General features: G+C 47.2%; 1 protein-coding gene across 3 annotated transcripts in view; it reads left to right on the forward strand.

Annotated features, from left to right (window-relative positions):
* The window catches only part of sf3b1 (splicing factor 3b, subunit 1), a 74,069-nt gene extending 54,401 nt beyond the window's left edge, over positions 1–19,668 (forward strand). For all 3 annotated transcript variants that reach the window (XM_038789084.1, XM_038789086.1, XM_038789085.1), the window contains 8 exons: positions 10,519–10,740; positions 11,582–11,764; positions 11,889–12,000; positions 12,424–12,544; positions 12,869–13,000; positions 13,411–13,683; positions 15,953–16,169; positions 18,149–19,668. In XM_038789084.1, coding sequence (XP_038645012.1) covers positions 10,519–10,740; positions 11,582–11,764; positions 11,889–12,000; positions 12,424–12,544; positions 12,869–13,000; positions 13,411–13,683; positions 15,953–16,169; positions 18,149–18,307 — 1,419 coding nt within the window. In that variant the 3' untranslated portion in view covers positions 18,308–19,668. The remainder of the gene's footprint in view (positions 1–10,518; positions 10,741–11,581; positions 11,765–11,888; positions 12,001–12,423; positions 12,545–12,868; positions 13,001–13,410; positions 13,684–15,952; positions 16,170–18,148) is intronic.
* Positions 19,669–19,932: the final 264 nt, after the last annotated feature.

Below are 19,932 nucleotides of genomic sequence, written 5' to 3' on the forward strand. Positions count from 1 at the left end.
GTGAACATGGTACTCCAGATGGATTCTGATGGGTACAACTGGAGCATGACCCCTCTTCTTTGTATTTCAGTCTCTCTGAGATAAAGGCTAATATATCATTTGCATTTTCGATTGTCTTTGGCACCTGGCACTTTTGGTTATTTTGAATACATGGACATGTATGGACATTCAAACCGATTTATTTCTCCTCGGATCTTGTAATTTAGAAAATACTATGATTTTCTTGGATCCTGAGTGGATAACCACGTATTTCTCCGTAGTGAAATCCACCTGCCACAATTTCTGTCTCCTTTTGTAACTCTTTGCTTCCATTTACACATTTTGCTGTGCTTCATAAGTTGGGGACCTCAAAAAGATTACATTTGATCCTGAGGACCTGGCCGCCCATCAGGCGAGGGAGGGACCCAGAGGGGGAGGCCCGCAATGGCCCATGGTGTATCGGCATCACTGGTCAGTCAAACAGATGACGGACAGCGCGTGCCACAGGAGGTTCCGCTTCAACAAGGAGATGGTACCACACCTGTGCCATGTCATCATGGACTTGGCACCATGTGGAGGAGCAGGACACCCGCAGCCGGTGGCTGTCAAGGTCACTACAGCTCTGAACTTTTACGTCTTGGGATCATTCCAGGGCTCTAGTGGGGACCTGTGTGGATCTCACAAGCCAGACCCCACAGGTATATCCGACGGGTCACGGAACACCCTGTATGCCCGGGTGAAAGACTGCATCATCTTTGACATGGACCAGGTTCAGCAAGGTGCCTGGGCAGCAGGTTTCTCCGTCATCACCGGGATGCCCCAGGTCCAGGGGGTAATAGATGCCACGCATGTCGCCCTGCACACATCGGGCCATCTGGGGATGCCCTATGTTAACAAAAAAGGGTTCCACTCCCTCAACATTGAGTTCATATGCGACCACCAGATGAAGATAGTGCCTGTGTGTATACGCTTCCTGGGGGGTATGCGCGGCAGCTACATCCTGGGGAAGTTGGCCATCCCTGCCCTCATCGAGGGGTATCCCAGGATGGGCGGCAGGCTCTTGGGTGATAAAGGGTATCCACTGAGGACCTGCGAATGACGCCAGTACGGAGGCCGGACACCGAAGCGGAGACCTGGTATATCGAGGCCCATGCAGCCACCCAGGCTGTCATTGAGCGGTGCATCGGACTCCTCAAGAGGCAGTTCTGATGCCTCGACCGCTCCGGTCGTGCACTGTAGTACATTGCCCGGAGGGCCGCGCGCTTTGTTGTGGTCTGCTGTGCCCTCCACAACTTACCACAGCAGTGGACTAGGAACTTGCAGCCACCTCCGAGGAGGAGGGGGATGGAGATGATGAGATGTTGCCGGATCAGTAGGGGCTGCAGGACGAGGCCGGGGAGGAAGCTGAGGCCCAGCCAGAGGCTGCTGGACAGGTGGCAGCTATGAGGGTCCGTCAAGCCCCGAGGGCCATGGAGGCCCTCCTACTCGTCCGCTTCATTTGGGACGTGGCCTGGTCAGTCATTGCAAACTTACCCACCCATTTTTGTATTACGGACGAAAGTGAAGAGGTATCCTGCTGGTTGTGCATAAGGGTTTTATTGTTCAATACAGGTCCCCATTCTCCCAATGGTGTTGGCCTCAGTGCCACCCTTGCCGGCGGCATCTCTGGGGCTCCTCCAATCGGCTATGGATCTGCTGGAGCGATGCTGATATCCCCCTCTAATGTCCCGACCGCTCCCAATCATCTCCATCAGCTTTGGGTAACCCACTTCCAGAGGCTCAACATCAGGCTGGGACCCAACTGGGTCCTGGGATCCAGCAGACCTCGAGTGCTGTCTCGCCTGGGGTTCCTGCCTCCACCTGATGTGCATCAGCAGCCTGTCCACCTAACATTTCCCATCGAGGTGTTTATATCTGTGCTGGTAGAGGGTGGGGAAGACAACTGGGACGCAACTATAACGGTTCTTCTCGGAGTCAGGAGAGCGTGCTGCCCGGGATGGCCCTTCGCCATCGGCTGGAGGAACTGCAGGAGAATGGACATGTGGTCAGTGGGAGGGATGGGTCAGTCAGTCAGTCAGTAAGGTAATCAGTACTCATGTTTGACAGGTCCTCCGGGTGGAGCCGAGTGGTTCCTCACCTCTGTGGCGTCTGCCAGCTCCATGTTGGTGACCACCCTGTCCTTGGCCAGCCGGTCATTCCAGGATGCACTCCTCGAAGGAGGTGAGGAATCTGATGTCCGGCACCCCACTGCTAGTCTGGGCCATCTCCCGCCGATTATGGGAGAACTTTTCCTGAGGAGACAGCGGGGGGAATCGTTAGCCACATGCATGGTTCACAGTTGTGTGTATGTGGGGGGTAGGGAGGAGGGAGCACGGTTGGTGTGGGCTCACTTGTACCATCCGGTGTAGGTCGTTGACCATTCACCGGCATTGGAGGCCAGTCCTCCTAGTCACACTCCCCAAGCTGAAGGCAGCATGGGGGCACAGTGGTTAGCACTGCTGCCTACGGTGCTGAGGACCCGGGTTCGATCCCTGTCCTAGGTCACTGTGTGTAGTTTGCACATTTTCCCCTTGACTGCGTAGGTTTCACCCCCACAACCCCAAGATGTGCAGGTTAGGTAGATTGGCCACAATACAATTGCCCCTGAATTGGAAAAAACCACTCCCCGAGCTGACTGCTGCCGCTGCCTTGTGGCTCACCCCTCTGGGACCCTCGGGAACAGGACATTCCCTCTGGTCTCCACCGCGAACAGGACCCTCCCCTGGTCTCCACCGCGAACAGGACCCTCCCCAGGTCTCCACCGCGAACAGGACCCTCCCCAGGTCAGCGTCCCCGAATCTTGAGGCTGGTCTCCTCGGCACCATTGATGCAAGCTGGCTGGATTGGATTGGATTGGATTTTTTTATTGTTACGTGTACCGAGGTACAGTGAAAAGTATGTTTCTGCAAGCTGCTCAATAAATCATTAAGTACATGGGAAGAAAAGGGAATAAAAGAAAATACATAATAGGGCAACATAAGGTATACAATGTAACTATCTAAGCACTGGCATCGGATGAAGCATACAGGGTGTAGTGTTAATGAGGTAAGTCCATAAGAGGATCATTTAGGAGTCTGGTAACAGCGGGGAAGAAGCTGTTTTTGAGTCTGTTCGTACGTGTTCTCAGACTTCTGTATCTCCTGCCCGATGGAAGAAGTTGGAAGAGTGAGTAAGCCGGGTGGGAGGGGTCTTTGATTATGCTGCCCGCTTTCCCCAGGCAGCGGGAGGTGTAGACGGAGTCAATGGATGGGAGGCAGGTTCGTGTGATGGACTGGGCGGTGTAGCTTAAGTGATGCCTGACCTTGTTAGCAGGGGCTGGCGAGCACGGTCCTGGCGAAGCACCGGCGAGCCGTTATTTTCGGCGAGAGGTCCATGAGCCCTCATTAAGTGGACCAGTTAATGTTGAATTGAGTTGCCGGCCTCGCTGGGCCGAGTGACGGAAAGCTCGTGGCAATTCCTGCTTGCTACCACACTGAGAATTTTTAATGGAGAATAGCGCCTGTATATCTTTTGCAGAACCTCACCAAATTACCAGTCCATATAACCAACATTCACAAATGTTTTTCTGTCCTGCATGTTCGTGACCGTAGAAAATACAAACGGATTAGTCAGATATGATCTACTGTTCACAAATCCGTGCTACTCTTTGATTAGTTCACACTTCCTCAAGTATGACAGTCCTGAAGTAGCCTGGTTTCTCTCTCCTACTCTTAAATAATTTTTTTTAAAAATAATTTTTGTTAAGATTTTCACAAAATATAAACAACAAAACAATATTTACAGAATAACCATCGTAAAAACCCAAGAACAACCCCCCCCCCCCCCCCCCCCCCCCTACAAACGCAACTACTAAATCGGGAAAAAAAAAAGCAAACACCAGAAAGGAAAGAGATGACACCCGCCGCATCCCACAAACCCATGTACACACCTCTCTCTCTCTCTCCTCCCTCCCCCCGGTTGCTCCTGCTGCCAGCCTATTTCCCTACCGTTCCGCCAGGAAGTCCAGGAAAGGCTGCCATCGCCTAAAGAACCCCTGTACTAATCCCCTCAGGGCAAATTTCACCCTCTCCAATTTGATAAACCCCGCCATATCATTGATCCAGGCCTCCGCGCTTGGGGGCCTCGCATCCTTCCACTGAAGAAGAATCCTCCGCCGGGCTACTAGGGACGCAAAGGCCAGGACACCGGCCTCTTTCGCCTCCTGCACTCCTTGCTCCACTGCAACCCCAAAAATTGCGAGTCCCCAGCCTGGCTTGACCCCGGATCCCACCACCCTTTACACCGTCCTTGCTACCCCCTTCCAAAACTCCCCCAGCGCTGGCCGCGCCCAAAACATATGGGCGTGGTTCGCTGGGCTCCCCGGGCACCTAGCACACCTGTCTTCGCCCCTGAAAAACCTACTCACCCTCGTCCCAGTCATGTGGGCCCTATGCAGCACCTTGAACTGTATGAGGCTAAGCCTCGCACAGGAAGAGGAGGAATTCACCCTTTCTAGGGCATCCACCCACGTCCCCTCCTCAATCTCCTCACCCAGCTCCTCTTCCCATTTACCCTTCAGCTCCTCCACCAAGGCCTCGTCTACCTCCTGCATTACCCGGTATATGTCCAAAATCCTCCCTCCTCCAACCCACACCCCCGAGAGCACCCTGTCCCGTACCCCACGTGGGGGCAGCAAGGGGAACCCTGCCGCCTGGCAAACGCCCTAACCTGCATGTACCTAAACATGTTCCCCGGGGGGAGCCCAAACTTCCCCTCTAACTCCGCCAAGCTTGCGAACCTCCCATCCACAAACAGGTCCCTCAACCTCCTAATACCTTCCCTGTGCCAGCCCAGAAATCCACCATCAATGCTCCCTGGAACAAACCGATGGTTCCCCTGTATCGGGGCCTCCATCGAGTCCCCCACCACCCCCCGTGCCGTCTCCATTGCCCCCAAATTTTGAGGGTAGCCGCCACCACCGGGCTCGTGGTATACCTCGTTGGAGGGAGCGGCAACGGCGCCGTTACCAGCGCCCCCAGGCTCGTGCCCACACAGGACGCCATCTCCATCCTCTTCCATGCTGCCCCTTCCCCGTCCATTACCCACTTACGCACCATCGTTGCGTTGGCAGCCCTATTGCACCCACAGAGGTTGGGCAGCGCCAGTCCCCCCCCTATCCCTGCCCTGTTCCAAGAACACCCTCCTCACTCTTCGAGTCCCATGCGCCCACACAAATCCTGTAATACTCCTGTTAACTCTCCTAAAAATGGCCTTCGGGATAAGGATTGGAAGGCACTGGAACAGGAACAAAAACCTCAGGAGCACCGTCATCTTGACGGACTGCACCCTCCCCGCCAGTGACGGTGGTGACATATCCCACCTTTTGAACTCCTCCTCCATCTGCTCCACCAACCTTGTGAGGTTGAGCTTTTGCAGGGCCCCCCAGCTCCCAGCCACCTGGACTCCTAGGTACCTGAAGCTCCTCCCTGCCTGCTTCAGTGGGAGCCTACCAATCCCCTCCTGATCCCCCGGGTGCACCACAAACAACTCGCTCTTGCCCAGGTTGAGGTTATACCCAGAGAAGCCCCCAAATTCGCTTAGAATCCTCATAACCTCCGGCATCCCCCCCACCGGGTCCGCCACATACAGCAATAGGTCGTCTGCATAAAGCGACACTCGATGCTCCTCCCCACCCCGCACCAGGCCCCTCCAGTTCCCTGACTCACTCAACGCCATGGCCAGGGGCTCAATTTCCAACGCAAAGAGCAAGGGGGACAGGGGACACCCCTGTCTCGTCCCCCGGTACAGCCAAAAGTACTCCGACCTCCTATTCGTGGCTACACTCGCCATCGGGGCCTCATTAAGCAACCTCACCCAACGGACAAACCCCTCCCCAAACCCAAACCTTTCCAACACCTCCCACAGATACCCCGACTCAACCCTATCAAAGGCCTTTTCCACATCTAATGCCACCACTATCTCCGCCTCCCCTTCCACAGCCGGCATCATAATGACGTTGAGGAGCCTTCGTATATTGGTATTCAACTGCCTTCCCTTCACAAACCCCGTCTGGTCCTCGTGAATGACCCCCGGCACACAATCCTCTATTCTTGTGGCTAAGTTCTTTGCCAGCAGTTTGGAGTCTACATTTAGCAGAGAGATCGGCCTATATGACCCACACTGCAGAGGGTCCTTGTCCCGCTTAAGGATCAAGGAAATCAGCGCCCGTGACATAGTTGGGGGCAAAGCCCCCCCCCCCCCCCTTCCCCCTCCCTTGCCTCGCTAAAGGTCCGGACCAACAGGGGGCCCAACAGGTCCGCATACATTTGATGAAACCCATCCGGCCCCGGCGCCTTCCCCGACTGCATGCTCCCTATCCCTTTAACCAGCTCCTCCAGCTCAATCGGTGCCCCCAGTCCCTCCTCCACCCTTGGAAATCGCAGCTTGTCCAAGAACCTGGCCTGAAGGCTACGCCTCTCCCCCAGCAATCCCTCTTCTGGAGCCTCCGCATATCTCCTATCCACTCTCACCATCTCCCCTACCAATCTCTCCCTCTCCCTCTGCTCCCCCCTCTCCCTATGGGTTCGGATGGAAATCAACTCCCCTCTAATCACCGCCTTCAATGCCTCCAGACCGTCCCCACTCGGACCTCCCTGTTATCGTTGGCCTCAAGGTACCTCTTAATACACCCCCGAACCTTCCCGGCCACCTCCTCGTCTGCCGGTAGCCCCACCTCCAAGTGCCAGAGCGGATGCTGGTCCCTCTCTTCCCCCAGCCCGAGGTCCACCCAGTGCGGGGCATGATCCGAAATGGCAATGGCAGAGTATTCAACATCCACCACCCTCGAAACCAGCCCCCTGCTCAGGACAAAAAAAATCAATCCTAGAATAGGCCTTATGCACGTGGGAGAAAAACGAGTACTCCCTGGCCCTTGGCCTCGCAAACCTCCAGGGATCCACCCCTCCCATCTGATCCATAAACCCCCTCAACACCGTAGCCACCGCCGGCCTCCTACCCGTCCGGGACTTGGATCGATCCAATGGGGGATCCAGCACCGTGTTGAAGTCTTCTCCGCCGCCCCCCCCCCCCCCCCCCCCCCCCCCCCGCCCCCCCCCTCCCTCCCTCTCTCCAGGTCCGGAATGCGGCCCAACATGCACTGCATAAACCCCGCATCGTCCCCAGTTTGGGGCGTAAACATGCACCAACACCACCCGCTCCCCCTGCAGCTTACCACTCGCCATCACATACCTCCCGCCACTGTCAGCCACCACCTTTAACGCCTCAAACGACACCCTCTTTCCCACCAGGATCGCCACCCCCCGATTCTTCTCATCCAGCCCTGAATGAAATACCTGGCCCACCCACCCCTTCCTCAGTCGAACCTGGTCTGCCACCTTCAGGTGTGTCTCTTGGAGCATGGCCACATCCGCCTCCAGCCCCTTCAAGTGCGCAAACACCCGGGCCCGTTTGACCGGCCCGTTCAGCCCCCTCACATTCCAGGTTATCAGCCGATCAGAGGGCTCCCTGCCCCCCTCCCCTGCCGACCAGCCATAACCCATCCCCTGCCCGCCACTGGCCAGCGTCCCCCGCTCGGCCTGTTCCCCACGGCGGCGGCAAACTCCAGCTCCTTCGTGGCCATTTCAGCAGCATAAACCCCCTCCCCCAAGGCTAGGACCCCTCCTAGCCGCCGCGCCCTCCCCTCCGCAGCACTCCGGTGAGCCAGCCAACTTCTGCTCACCCCGGTGACTCCCGCCATACTTCCGACCCCTCCCCACGTGGGACTACCCCTCCTTCGTGCCCATCAGCAGGCCCTCCTCTCACCCCGCCCCCCCCGCTCTTGCACGGGAAAATAACAGCCAGCAAAGGCCCGCGCTTCTCATCCCCGACCCCGTCCCCCATCATCCCGCAGCGCGGGAAACCAGAGAAAATCCCGCGCTTTCGCCCTGCCCAACCCTGCCTCCTCTAGGGCAACTCCCATTGCCAGTCCCCACCACCAGCTCCCCGCACTCCCAGTTTACCTCCCTGCCCGAACCCGTCCACCAGACCCATACAAAAAGACATAAAGACATCGCCCCACCCACCCTAAAGCCAACACACATCTTGTATTAAACAGAGAACCCCCCCTCCAGAGCAAAAATTAAACACAGTTACATTTTCATACAAAAACCCCCATCTTTGACCCTCAGTTTGAGTCCAGTTTCTCGGCCTGCACAAAGGCCCACGCCTCCTCCGGGGACTCAAAATAATGGTGCCGGTCCTTGTAGGTGACCTACTGATGCGCCGGCTGCAACAAGCCAAACTTCACACTCCGTCTGTGGAGCACCGCCTTCGTCCGGTTGAACCCGGGCCTCCGCTTAGCCACCTGCACACTCCAGTCCTGGAAGATCCGCACCTCCGTGTTCTCCCACTTGCTGCTCCGCTCCTTCTTGGCCCACCAGAGCACGCACTCCCGATCAACGAACCGATGAAACCGCACCAACACCGCCCGCGGCGGCTCATTCGACTTGGGCCTCCTAGCCAGAATTCTGTGGGCCCCCTCCAACTCCAGGGGCCCCTGGAAGGACCCGGCTCCCACCAACGAGTTCAGAATAACGACCACATAGGCCGCCAGGTCCGACCCCTCCAGCCCCTCCGTGAGGCCCAGGATACGTAAATTTGTCCGCCTGGACCTGTTGTCCAGCTCCTCGAACCGCTCCTGCCACTTTTTATGGAGCGCCTCGTGCATCTCCACCTTCCCCGTGACGGCCACGGCCTCATCCTCCCTTTCGGAGGCCTGCTGCTGCAGCTCCCGGATTGCGGCCCCCTGGGCTGTCTGAGTCTCCATCAGCTCTCTGGTGGTAGCCTTCAGCGACTCCAGCAGCTCCACCTTGAGCTCCTGGAAGCAGCGCAGAAGAGTCTCCTGCTGCTCCTGCGCCCACTGCCTCAGCTCCTCGAGGGCTCTGCCGGCCGCCATTTTGTTTCCCTTCCCCTGCTTTTCCAGGGGCGCTGCCACCGTTTTTCTGCTCGCCCCTCCTGGTCCGGACCATAGGACCCTGGGGATCTACTGCAGACCCCTTCCCACGTCGGGAGTCGTCGAAGAAGCTCCGTTTGGGGGCCCTGAAAAGAGCCCCAAAGTCCGTTTTTAGCGGGAGCTGCCGAACGTGTGGCTTAGCTCCGCATTAGCCGCAACCGGAAGTCCCTACTCTTAAATAATGAAGTGACGCTTAGTTTTTCACTCCAAAGGCACGCATCCTGAATTGAGATCATCAAAAATTTCAACGCTGCCATTTTCCCATCTGTCTTTTAATATTCTAGGATGGAAATCACCAGGTCCTAAAATTTGTTTGCCTTAAACCCCATTATCTTATCCATTACCACGTTATTAAATTATTAAGTATGACACTATTGTTTGCAATATTTATAATTTGCATTCAGCAATATTTTGACTGTAAAATATTAATCATAGAACTTAAAGACTGAGTCATAGAATTTACAGTAGAGACGGAGGCCATTTGGCCCATCGAGTCTGCACCAACCCTTGGAAAGAACACTGCACACCACCCTACCCTAGTAACCCCACCTATCCTTTTTGGACACTAAGGGCAATTTAGCGTGGCTAATCCATTTAACCTGCACATCTTTGGACCGTGGGAGGCACCCGGAGGAAACCCACGCACACACGGGAGAACGTGCAGACTCTGCACAGTGACCCAAGCCGGGAATCGAACCTGAGACCCTGGAGCTGCAAAGCAACTGTGTTAACCACTGTGCTACCGTGAGTCAACTGGTCACTGCAGAAATATTGCTCGGTGACCTCAAAGGCCTGTGGAAAGGAGAGTAAATTCAGCCAGGATTGCTTTTTCATGACTTCCTGGGATTGTGTATGTTTGGGCATCAGATGAGACAAGGATTGAACGTGGTTTCATGCTTTCCCTGCTGGATAGTATGTTAACACTTATTGTTTCTGTTAATGTGTGAAGACTGACCTTGTAATGATATTGCCAGTGCAACTGTAACTGAATAAGATTCATTGCTTCAGAAGGCTGTGGGAAGATATAGGCTGAGAGGAAATCTTTGGTAACCTACATTTAACCTTTCAGTTGGTAGTTTGTTCTTTTATATGTTGTTGAAAGGATCTAACAGTAATCAGCTGTTTAAGATCATCTGTTGAGTGGTTCAAGTAAGACTTTAAGTACGGCAGTCATGTTCTAGGTCAGTGGGAAGCACCGTTGCTTCACAGCTCCAGGGTCCCAGGTTTGATTCTCAGCTTGGGTCACTGTCTGTGCGGAGTCTGCACGTTCTCCCCGTGTCTGCATGGGTTTCCTCCGGGTGCTCTGGTTTCCTCCCTCAAGTCCTGCAAGACGTCCTGTTCAGTAATTTGGACATTCTGAATTCTCCCTCTGTGTACCCGAACAAGCGCGGAATGTGACGACTGGGAGCTTTACGCAACTTCATTGCAGTGTTAATGTAAGCCCACTTGTGACAATAAAGATTATTATTATTATATGTAGTTGCAATAACATTTTTTATATTTCTTTACAGTTAGTAGACACCACAGTGGAACTTGCAAACAAAGTTGGAGCAGCTGAAATAATCTCCAGAATAGTTGATGATTTAAAAGATGAAGCTGAGCAATACAGAAAAATGGTGATGGAAACCATTGAAAAGATTATGGGTAACCTAGGAGCTGCCGATATTGACCACAAACTGGAAGAACAGCTTATTGATGGTATCCTCTATGCCTTCCAGGAACAGACGACTGAGGTATGTGATGTGTTGGGTATGCTGGGTCTGCGAGGACTGCGTTTACCATAGCAGTGAGAGAGACAGGCTTCCAACACTTGTCGAAATTCCCGTACCAGCCTCCCCGGACAGGCGCCGGAATGTGGCGACTAGGGGCTTTTCACAGTAACTTCATTGAAGCCTACTCGTGACAATAAGCGGTTTTCATTTTCAAATGCAACTCTATTTTATTGAACTATCAACTGTTAAACATACTTGAGCTGTGGGTTGACACTATGCTGAGTTGACTGGAGACCTGAGGCTAACCTGACCATACTATGCTGCTACCACATGGTGGATGTTCGTGTTGCTGCTCACGGGCTCTTGCTGTCTCAGAGGCTGCATCCCAAGAGAGCGGGAAAACTAGTGCCCCCTGGCTTTATAGTGGACGTGTCCTATCTGGTGATTGGCTGCTGTGTTCTGTGTGTTCATTGGTCATCCTATGTGTCAATCAGTGTCTTGTCTGTGAACCATCATATACTTGTGTGTATATTATGACAGTATGTATCTATGATCAGATTAAATAGAAACATTTTCCATATTTTGATTGATTAAATGGAAAATTTGTTTCAAACAACCATGCATTCCAAAATTATGCTGGCTGCAAGTCTAATTTTGCAACAATGTCTCATTTTGGTTAAGCTTTCTTTCAGTGAACCATTGTGTAGGCTTAAGAACTGCCATTATCTTATTAAATGGTGTAGCAGGCTCCAGGGGCCGAGTGGCCGACTCCTGCTCCTAACATGTATGTTCTTGGGTCTTTTTGTGTATTATTTTCTTTCATACATTTGCCCTAGAATTCATGACCCTTGTGTTTTTCTAGGATTCTGTAATGTTGAATGGCTTTGGTACAGTGGTAAATGCATTAGGTAAGCGAGTGAAGCCCTATTTACCCCAGATTTGTGGTACAGTATTGTGGCGTCTAAACAACAAATCAGCCAAAGTGCGACAGCAAGCTGCTGATCTAATCTCTCGAATTGCAGTCGTGATGAAGACATGTCAAGAGGTATGTAAACTTTTCAGTGTGATATTTGACTTATCTAGCCACTCCAATGAATTTAATTTCGGGTATGTTTTGCTTTTTTCGAATCCAAATCATGTGAATTAATACACAGTCTTTTTATTTGTAGGAAAAACTGATGGGTCACTTGGGTGTTGTGCTGTATGAATACCTTGGTGAAGAGTACCCTGAGGTTCTGGGTAGCATCTTGGGAGCACTTAAAGCTATTGTAAATGTTATAGGTATGTATATTACATTCGTAAAATACATTATATGTAGTAAATAAGGGCAGCACGGTGGCCTAGTGGTTAGCACAACCGCCTCACGGCGCTGAGGTCCCAGGTTCGATCCCGGCTCTGGGTCACTGTCTGTGTGGAGTTTGCACATTCTCCCCGTGTCTGCGTGGGTTTCGCCCCCACAACCCAAAAATGTGCAGAGTAGGTGGATTGGCCACGCTAAATTGCCCCTTAATTAGAAAAAATAATTGGCTAATCTAAATTTATTAAAAAAAAAAAAAAAAAATATGTAGTAAATAATATTTAGGAAGATTGAAAATATTCAGTATTATTAATATTTTTTAATTACATAGTTCCTGAAGCTAGTTTAAGTTTTTAATTAAAAAAAGGCCCATTGCAAAATATTTTTTCTTCAATTTTATTATACAGGTATGCATAAGATGACTCCACCTATTAAGGATTTGCTTCCACGTCTCACTCCAATCCTAAAGAACAGGCATGAGAAAGTTCAGGAGAATTGCATTGACCTGGTTGGACGAATTGCCGATCGGTAATTGTCATTATTACAACTTGTCTAAATAATAGTAAACTGCATTGTTACGTTTTTGTCTTGTCAAGGAATAGTATAAGTACCAAACTGTACCTTGTTTCTGTTCTTATCTGATCAAATATGAGATGCCACCATACAAGAATGTATTTTATATCTAGGTAGCCTTAAAAGAAAATCCAACAAGTTAGAGTCTGCTGTGCCTTGAAAAGTTGAAATGGAATTCAAACTGGTTAGAGTTGGAGATTGTAATTTTTTAATACTGATCAGAAATTGTGTAGTGATGTCATTTCGCTTGATTCTAAACATCAGTTGTCTTTTCTTCAGAGGTGCAGAGTATGTATCTGCTCGTGAATGGATGAGGATCTGCTTTGAATTATTAGAACTTTTGAAGGCACACAAAAAAGCCATCAGGAGGGCAACAGTAAACACTTTCGGCTACATTGCAAAAGCTATTGGGTAAGTTACATTTGAATTTGTTATGCCAAACAGTGGAGCATAAGTCTCTCTTCTCATCCTTTTTTGTCGTGTTTTCTATGCAACAATAGTTATCAGCTGTTTCACATCAGCTAAGATTACTAGATGCAACTGTATAAAAGATGAAATTAGTAATACAAGATCATTATGCACATGAGTGCATCTTGCAAACCTGATTCACTATAGAGGACCTAATTTAGTTTTTCTTGCCTTGTGTTGTTCAGTAACTGAAATACATTTAGTTGGTATTTGAAGGAAAATGTTTGATTTCTGTAATGATGCGCAGAAATGGTATTATTGATACTTCTGGTATTGTTTAACAATGATTTGCCACCTATATAAGTGGCACTTTCAGGTGGGATCTCTCAACTTGCTGTTTAACTTTCTTTCAGTCCACATGATGTATTGGCCACACTGCTAAATAACCTGAAGGTTCAAGAACGTCAGAACAGAGTCTGTACCACAGTAGCTATTGCTATTGTGGCAGAAACGTGCTCTCCATTCACTGTGTTACCTGCCTTGATGAATGAGTACAGAGTTCCTGAACTGAATGTCCAGAATGGTGTGCTTAAGTCTCTTTCGTTCTTATTTGAGTACATCGGAGAAATGGGAAAAGATTACATTTATGCAGTTACGCCATTACTTGAAGATGCTTTAATGGACAGGTGAGTTCAGTTTTGGATACTGATAACAACAGACATCCAAGTATAGTCAGTGACCACTGTTACTCAGAAAGAGTAAACTTCTTAATTCAGAATGGAGGTTTGTGTTATCTATATAGATCTCTCATTTTGAAGTTGAATTTGTTAATGAATGCAAAATGTGTAAGTATTTTAAAAATGTAATATCTTTATTTTAAAATGAATTCTGGGGAAGGATTATATTCCGGTTTAATCCATGAACACCTGCAAGTTGTCTCAATAGCTGTTAATGAAATTTTGCCACGCCTTTTGTGATATCCTGTAAATTATTGTATTTCATTTGAAAGTAAACAGGCTAGGAGCAATTCTTATGAATTGTTGATTTGTCACCGCTATATTCTTACTGCTAAAATCTCCTTACCACCATTCTCCTTGAGATGGACAAATGCCAGGATGTCATTTCACAGATGATAGCATCTTTTTGAGGTTTCAGGCAACTATCCATTCTTGTCATTCTGGATAGGGAGTGTTGGACTATTCAGTGATAGTGACAACAGTCTAATTTTATCCTGACTTGAACTAGACATTAACTTATAATTCCATCGGGGGGCACTAGAGTGAAAGGCCTGACAGTTTTATTCTTCTATTCCCTAGCCTGGAGGGGCTGAGACTAGTCGTAGTTTCATACCACTGACCCAGCCAAAGCTGACTAACTCTGCATGTGACTAAAATTGAACTTTGCTGATCTCTGACTTAGTACAACCAACAGTAGTGCACTGAGCTACCTTTATTGGCTATGGAGCCAGACTAGTTACTTAGTAATATGCATAAAAAGAGGAAGCATAGGCATTGATTAGCCACCTGTGTCCTACTCGGCAGTTACATGAAACATTTGATCACAAAATATAGCTGTATACATGCAAGTAAACATTGTGTTTGGATTTTTTTTATGTGGATGGATATAATTTTTTTAAAATCGTGCATGTCTTATTGAGACATAGGAACATAGGACTTGGGAGCAGGAGAATACCATTGAGCACTTTGAACTTGCTCTGACATTCAATTACATCATGGCTGATCTGGTTGTGGTCTCAACTTTACTTTGTCGTCTGCCCCCATAACCTTTGAATCCCTTGTCTATCAAAAATGTCAATGAATTACTGAAAAGTTTCTGCTGCGATACCTGATTCTATCTAAGGCAGCACTGGGGCACTAGAATTGACAATGTGCTTTTAAGCAAAACAGCATTCTGTGCACATGGTGCAGGATCCCTTGATGCTCCTTGATATAATTAACATGGGATGGATACTTAACATTAGCCTTGTCACTGATCCCCACATCCTAAGATTTAAAAACATAGATAACATTCCCTTCCTCTAACACTGCAATCTCATTATTTCAGTCACACTGCCCCAACATAGCACGTATATACGTTTCTCCTCAATTTCTGCACAGCTGCCTTGGATGTGGCAAATTTCCATCTTTGGTGCCCTATTTTATTCTTGATCCATATGTTGCTTCTTGATGACATTATCATCCAGCAAGGGGAGAAATTTTATATATGCACAAATAATGTCCAGTTTTACCTCACTACCGCCCAAAAGTCATGACAGTTACTGTACTTGTCGGACTGTCTGCCCACCATCAACTTGTGCATGAGCCACTATTTCTCGGAGTTTGACTTTGGGAAGATTGACAACATCTTTTTTGGCCCTTGCCAGTAACTCATTTCCTTACTTATTCACCACTCTTCCAACTCAGGTTTAACCACCTCCATGTCCTGCCCTGAGCCACATCCACAGTTCATTAAAAGGAATGTTACTCTATCTCTGAAACATCATCCATCTCTGCTCCGCTGTAACTGAAATTTTGCAAGCTCCACAAGCTCTAACTTGCTTAAACTCCAACTCATGCAGAATTCCACCACTTATTTTCTTGCCCATTCACAGATCAGCCAGATCTACTTGACCGTTATCAGCTGATTTCCCTGCCCCCAACTTCCCCTTGTAAATTTTCATTGCTAACTTCAAATTCCTCCCCTCACTATTTGTTTAGAACAAGATTTACAGGCTCTTTAATTAGCTCATTGAATCATTTTGTTAAGTCTCTTTCACCTTCCAAAGTTGTTAATGGAAAACTGGGTTTCAAACAAATAAGCAGTTTCAGTGCAAGATTTTTTTACGGTATCTTAGATGTTGAAGCATAAATTTTAAATGTTTTTATAATATACATAGCTGAGAAATTTAAAACAGGTAAGATTTTAATAACCAATTTGTTGTTTTTCTCGCTATAGAGACCTGGTTCACAGACAGACAGCGAGTGCAGTTGTGCAGCACATGTCCCTGGGCGTATATGGATTTGGCTGCGAAGATGCACTGAATCACTTGTTAAACTATGTGTGGCCCAATGTTTTTGAGACATCACCACATGTTATCCAGGCAGTTATGGGAGCATTGGAAGGTTTAAGAGTTGCATTAGGTCCTTGCAGAATGCTACAGTATTGTTTACAGGCAAGTTCAACACATTGCTTCTAACCTTGTACTTGAATTGGATTAGTTCTACATACTTGTAGTCTGTTTTCCCATGATTTTGATGTAATGATCTGCAGCTTCTCTTGTTGAAAGCATGGAGTTCATGCTTTCTCCTAGGTAGTCTCAAAATCATTGTGTGGATGACTTAAGAGAAAGATGCAGTGAGTGGCCAAATTGCTGTATTTTGCCCTTACTCTCTGGGGAGCTGCCCAGCCTTCTCAAAGTAGCAAAGCTAAGATTAACAATTTTCCTTGGATGAAACCCACATCCTAACTTTTTGTAAAGTACTACAATCCTGGCTCAAAGTTACAAATGTATTTGTTTTGAAACTAATGTCAGAGTAAATTGGAAAACAGTGGTTAGCACTGCTCCCTTATAGCGCCAGGAGCCTGGGTTCAGTTCTGGCCTTGGGTGACTGTGTGCAGTTTGCGCGTGGGTTTCCTCCAAAGTGCTCAGGTTTCCGTCCACTGTCCAAAGATGTGCAGGTTAGGTGGATTAGCCATGCTAAATTGCCCCTTAGTGTCTAGAATGTTAGGTGGGCTTACTGGGTTACAGGGATAGAGTGGGGGTGTGGGGCTAGGTAAGGTGCTCTTTCAGAGGGTTGGTTCAGACTTGATGGGCCGAATGGCATCTACGCTGCAGGGATTCTATGATTCTATACAAAAGCAATCCAGGTTAACTAACCCTGTCTTTATAGCTGTTGGGTAATGTCTTCCTGAGACAGGCAAAACTATTTTAGAGAGCCAAAGTGTGATAAATAGAAGCGCTGCATTTAGATTATACCACACACTCTCCCAATCTGATTTGATCCACTTGGCTTCCCTTCTTAAACACAACAATAAATCCACTTTATAGTTGGAATGAACACTGTTAGCATTATTGAGCAGAGAGAAATATACTCCCAGAAAAAAGTTTCTGGAACTTGCAATTTCCATAGAAACAGCTAACATTTAAAAATCAATTTGAACTTCCAGTTAATAGCCGAAAGAATGACAGGTCAAGGTTTTATATTTTAAAATTTAGTGTAACAAATGACTACAAGTGCAATTGACTGAACGCTTATTTTTGTAGGCAACTTCTACTTTAAATCATAGAGAGGAACGGTTCCCCATCATGCTTAACACCTATCGCTATCTCCAGAATTACAGCCCTTTTAGCAAGCAGTTCATAGTTGCTCCTAGTTTACAGTGGGTTCTGTGTCCCCACTTTTCTGAGTAGTAACTGCAAATTATCATCTCCAGGCACTTTCCTCAGTCTTCTGAGCGTGTTTTAAATCCACTGCCAGTAAGAAAATCTGCTCTGATGATTCTTCTTCCACCAACCATACTAGAACAAATCTCTCAGAATCTGTAAAATGCTGCAGGATGTGTCTCTTCAAATGGAGATTTTCCCCCTCCTACATCCGGCTCTGGTAGCTTGCATAGCCAAGCAAACTCTTCTCTCTACTGACCACACAGAATCTTTGCTGTCTGAGATATGCATTGATTTGTAAGGAAGTCTGTAACCTGATCCTCCACCCTCTTCCCCATGGCAACGTGAAACACATTAATCTTGCATCAAGGTAAAAGTGTAGATTAGCAATCTTTAATCCCAATTTCCTTTCATTTGAGAAGTAAATGGATGGTATACAGTACAGCTGTTTAAAACCTGAAACCAACAACATCTGTCTGGGGCTTTGGGAGACTTGGAGTTACTCATAGGAAACTCAGATACTGCTGCCATTGTCTCCAAGCATAAGTATGTTACCCTTCTCAGTAAAAAATCTAAGCCTTCCTTTGCTTTCCAGCAATCACACTAAACAGACTTACTGTCAGGCAGGTCACATGACCCCTTCATTTACCATAATTTTAAAGCTGTGGTCCCAAAATATAATTATCTTATAAACCTCATAATTATAACAGCTGATATCTCTGCTAGTCCAACAGCACAATTCTAATATTTTCCTCCTTTCTTGATAGGGCTTGTTCCATCCAGCTAGGAAAGTACGGGATGTGTACTGGAAGATCTACAACTCCATCTACATAGGCTCGCAGGATGCCCTAATTGCACATTATCCAAGGATCTTCAATGATGAGAAGAATACACATGTCCGTTATGAACTTGACTATATCTTATAAAACGAGATTAAAATTCACTGCATAGTCTTTGTTGTCTGCTATTTGCTGCATTGTTATTGCCCAATCTTATGCTGTGCTTCGGATGTGATGTGATGAGAGTTTGAAATACAACATTATCATCTTGTTGGAGCAGATTGTAAAGTAGTAAGTGGATAGGGCTAGTAGCACTATTTTATTTTAAATGGGACTTGGTCTTCTTGTCTCGTAACTTGTTCTTGATGTTAAAGTAACTAAATCTTAGTGACCAACAGGATGACGAATACTCAATTTACAATTCATTTAAATTTGTCTTTATTGAGATTTAGGTTAAATTCCTTGTGTTAAGGGGTTGTTTCTAACAAAAACAATAAACATAAAAGTCTAAAGTCCAGTTTATATTTCTCAAGTTATTTTTGAGGTTTTTTTAAGTAAGTTTCAAATCAGCTGGTTTTCAAACAAGGATCACATTATATTCATAAATTTTTGTATGGTGGTTTCATTTCCCACTTTCTTTACATGACCAAATGCACCTTTTCTACTTTTGCTAAAGTATAATGGTTCACTTTGCACAACGTTTTCTACAGTTGTGACAAAGATCGTCAGAGCTAACTTATGAGAAAATACTAAGATTATTACTTGTGCAAGAACAGTCCTAATCGGGGCAAATAAAGATACCTCCCCCAAAGTAAACCCTCTGCAATCAAATTGAAGAGTGAACTAATCAATTGCTGAAATCCGTCTCACTGCAAGCTTTAAAATGGCTATTTACCCTAGTGGAACGTTAGTGTCCTAGGCATGTGATAAGCCTTCTGTGAAAACTGTCACTGTTAATGAACAATAAGAAGACTTACACTGTGGTCCCTGCTCCATGCAGTTAAAAAGTAAGTGGAAAAGCAAATGGTTACCAACTATTAAAAAACTGCACAAAGGATAAAAATGTGAAATTTTTTGTCTGGGTATTTTAGGATCATCTTCTCTGCATTTTTCATAACAACTTGTTAGCAGTGACATTAAGTGTTGGCTAATTCTTCCAGGCAAGTGGACGTAAATTTATGAAGTACTGTTTCACTGCCGTTAAATCGCTCTAGCTTATGTTGTAAATAATTTACATTCAGTACTGTGTAATACTTATAAATCCTTCGGTTTCATCTAGTAGCATAAAGCTATCACAGTATGAACTTCAGGATTAAAGTTGTGATCCCACTCTGGCATATCAAAATTTGACAATTTGTGAATCCAGCCAACACAATTAACTCGTCACTCGTTAGTTATGTGGTCAGGTTCACATATGATATCCACAACTATCCGGCTTGTACCTTCTGTTTCGTTTAAATAATTTAGTGCGGATAAACTTGGTGTTTTAATAAATGCATCTCTCTGTATTGGTGCCTCCTGGTGCTTTTTTTTATTGGAGCAAATATTGTAGAGGTTTTCGGTCAGAATATGGGAATAAACATTTTTTGGAAAAACATCAATGCAGATTTTATCAATATTTAATGCATTTTTATTTTCTCATGTCAGTTCCTCTGTTATTCTAGATAGGCAAAAATTGCTCACGTTTTTATTCTAATCTTTTAATCTTCCTCACATAGTATCTGCGAAGTCCATCGTGATTGAAGCTGTTTTGCTTTTATGAACATGAGTGA

This window comes from Scyliorhinus canicula, chromosome 2 (assembly GCF_902713615.1).
Source record: "Scyliorhinus canicula chromosome 2, sScyCan1.1, whole genome shotgun sequence".
NCBI lineage: Eukaryota > Metazoa > Chordata > Chondrichthyes > Carcharhiniformes > Scyliorhinidae > Scyliorhinus > Scyliorhinus canicula.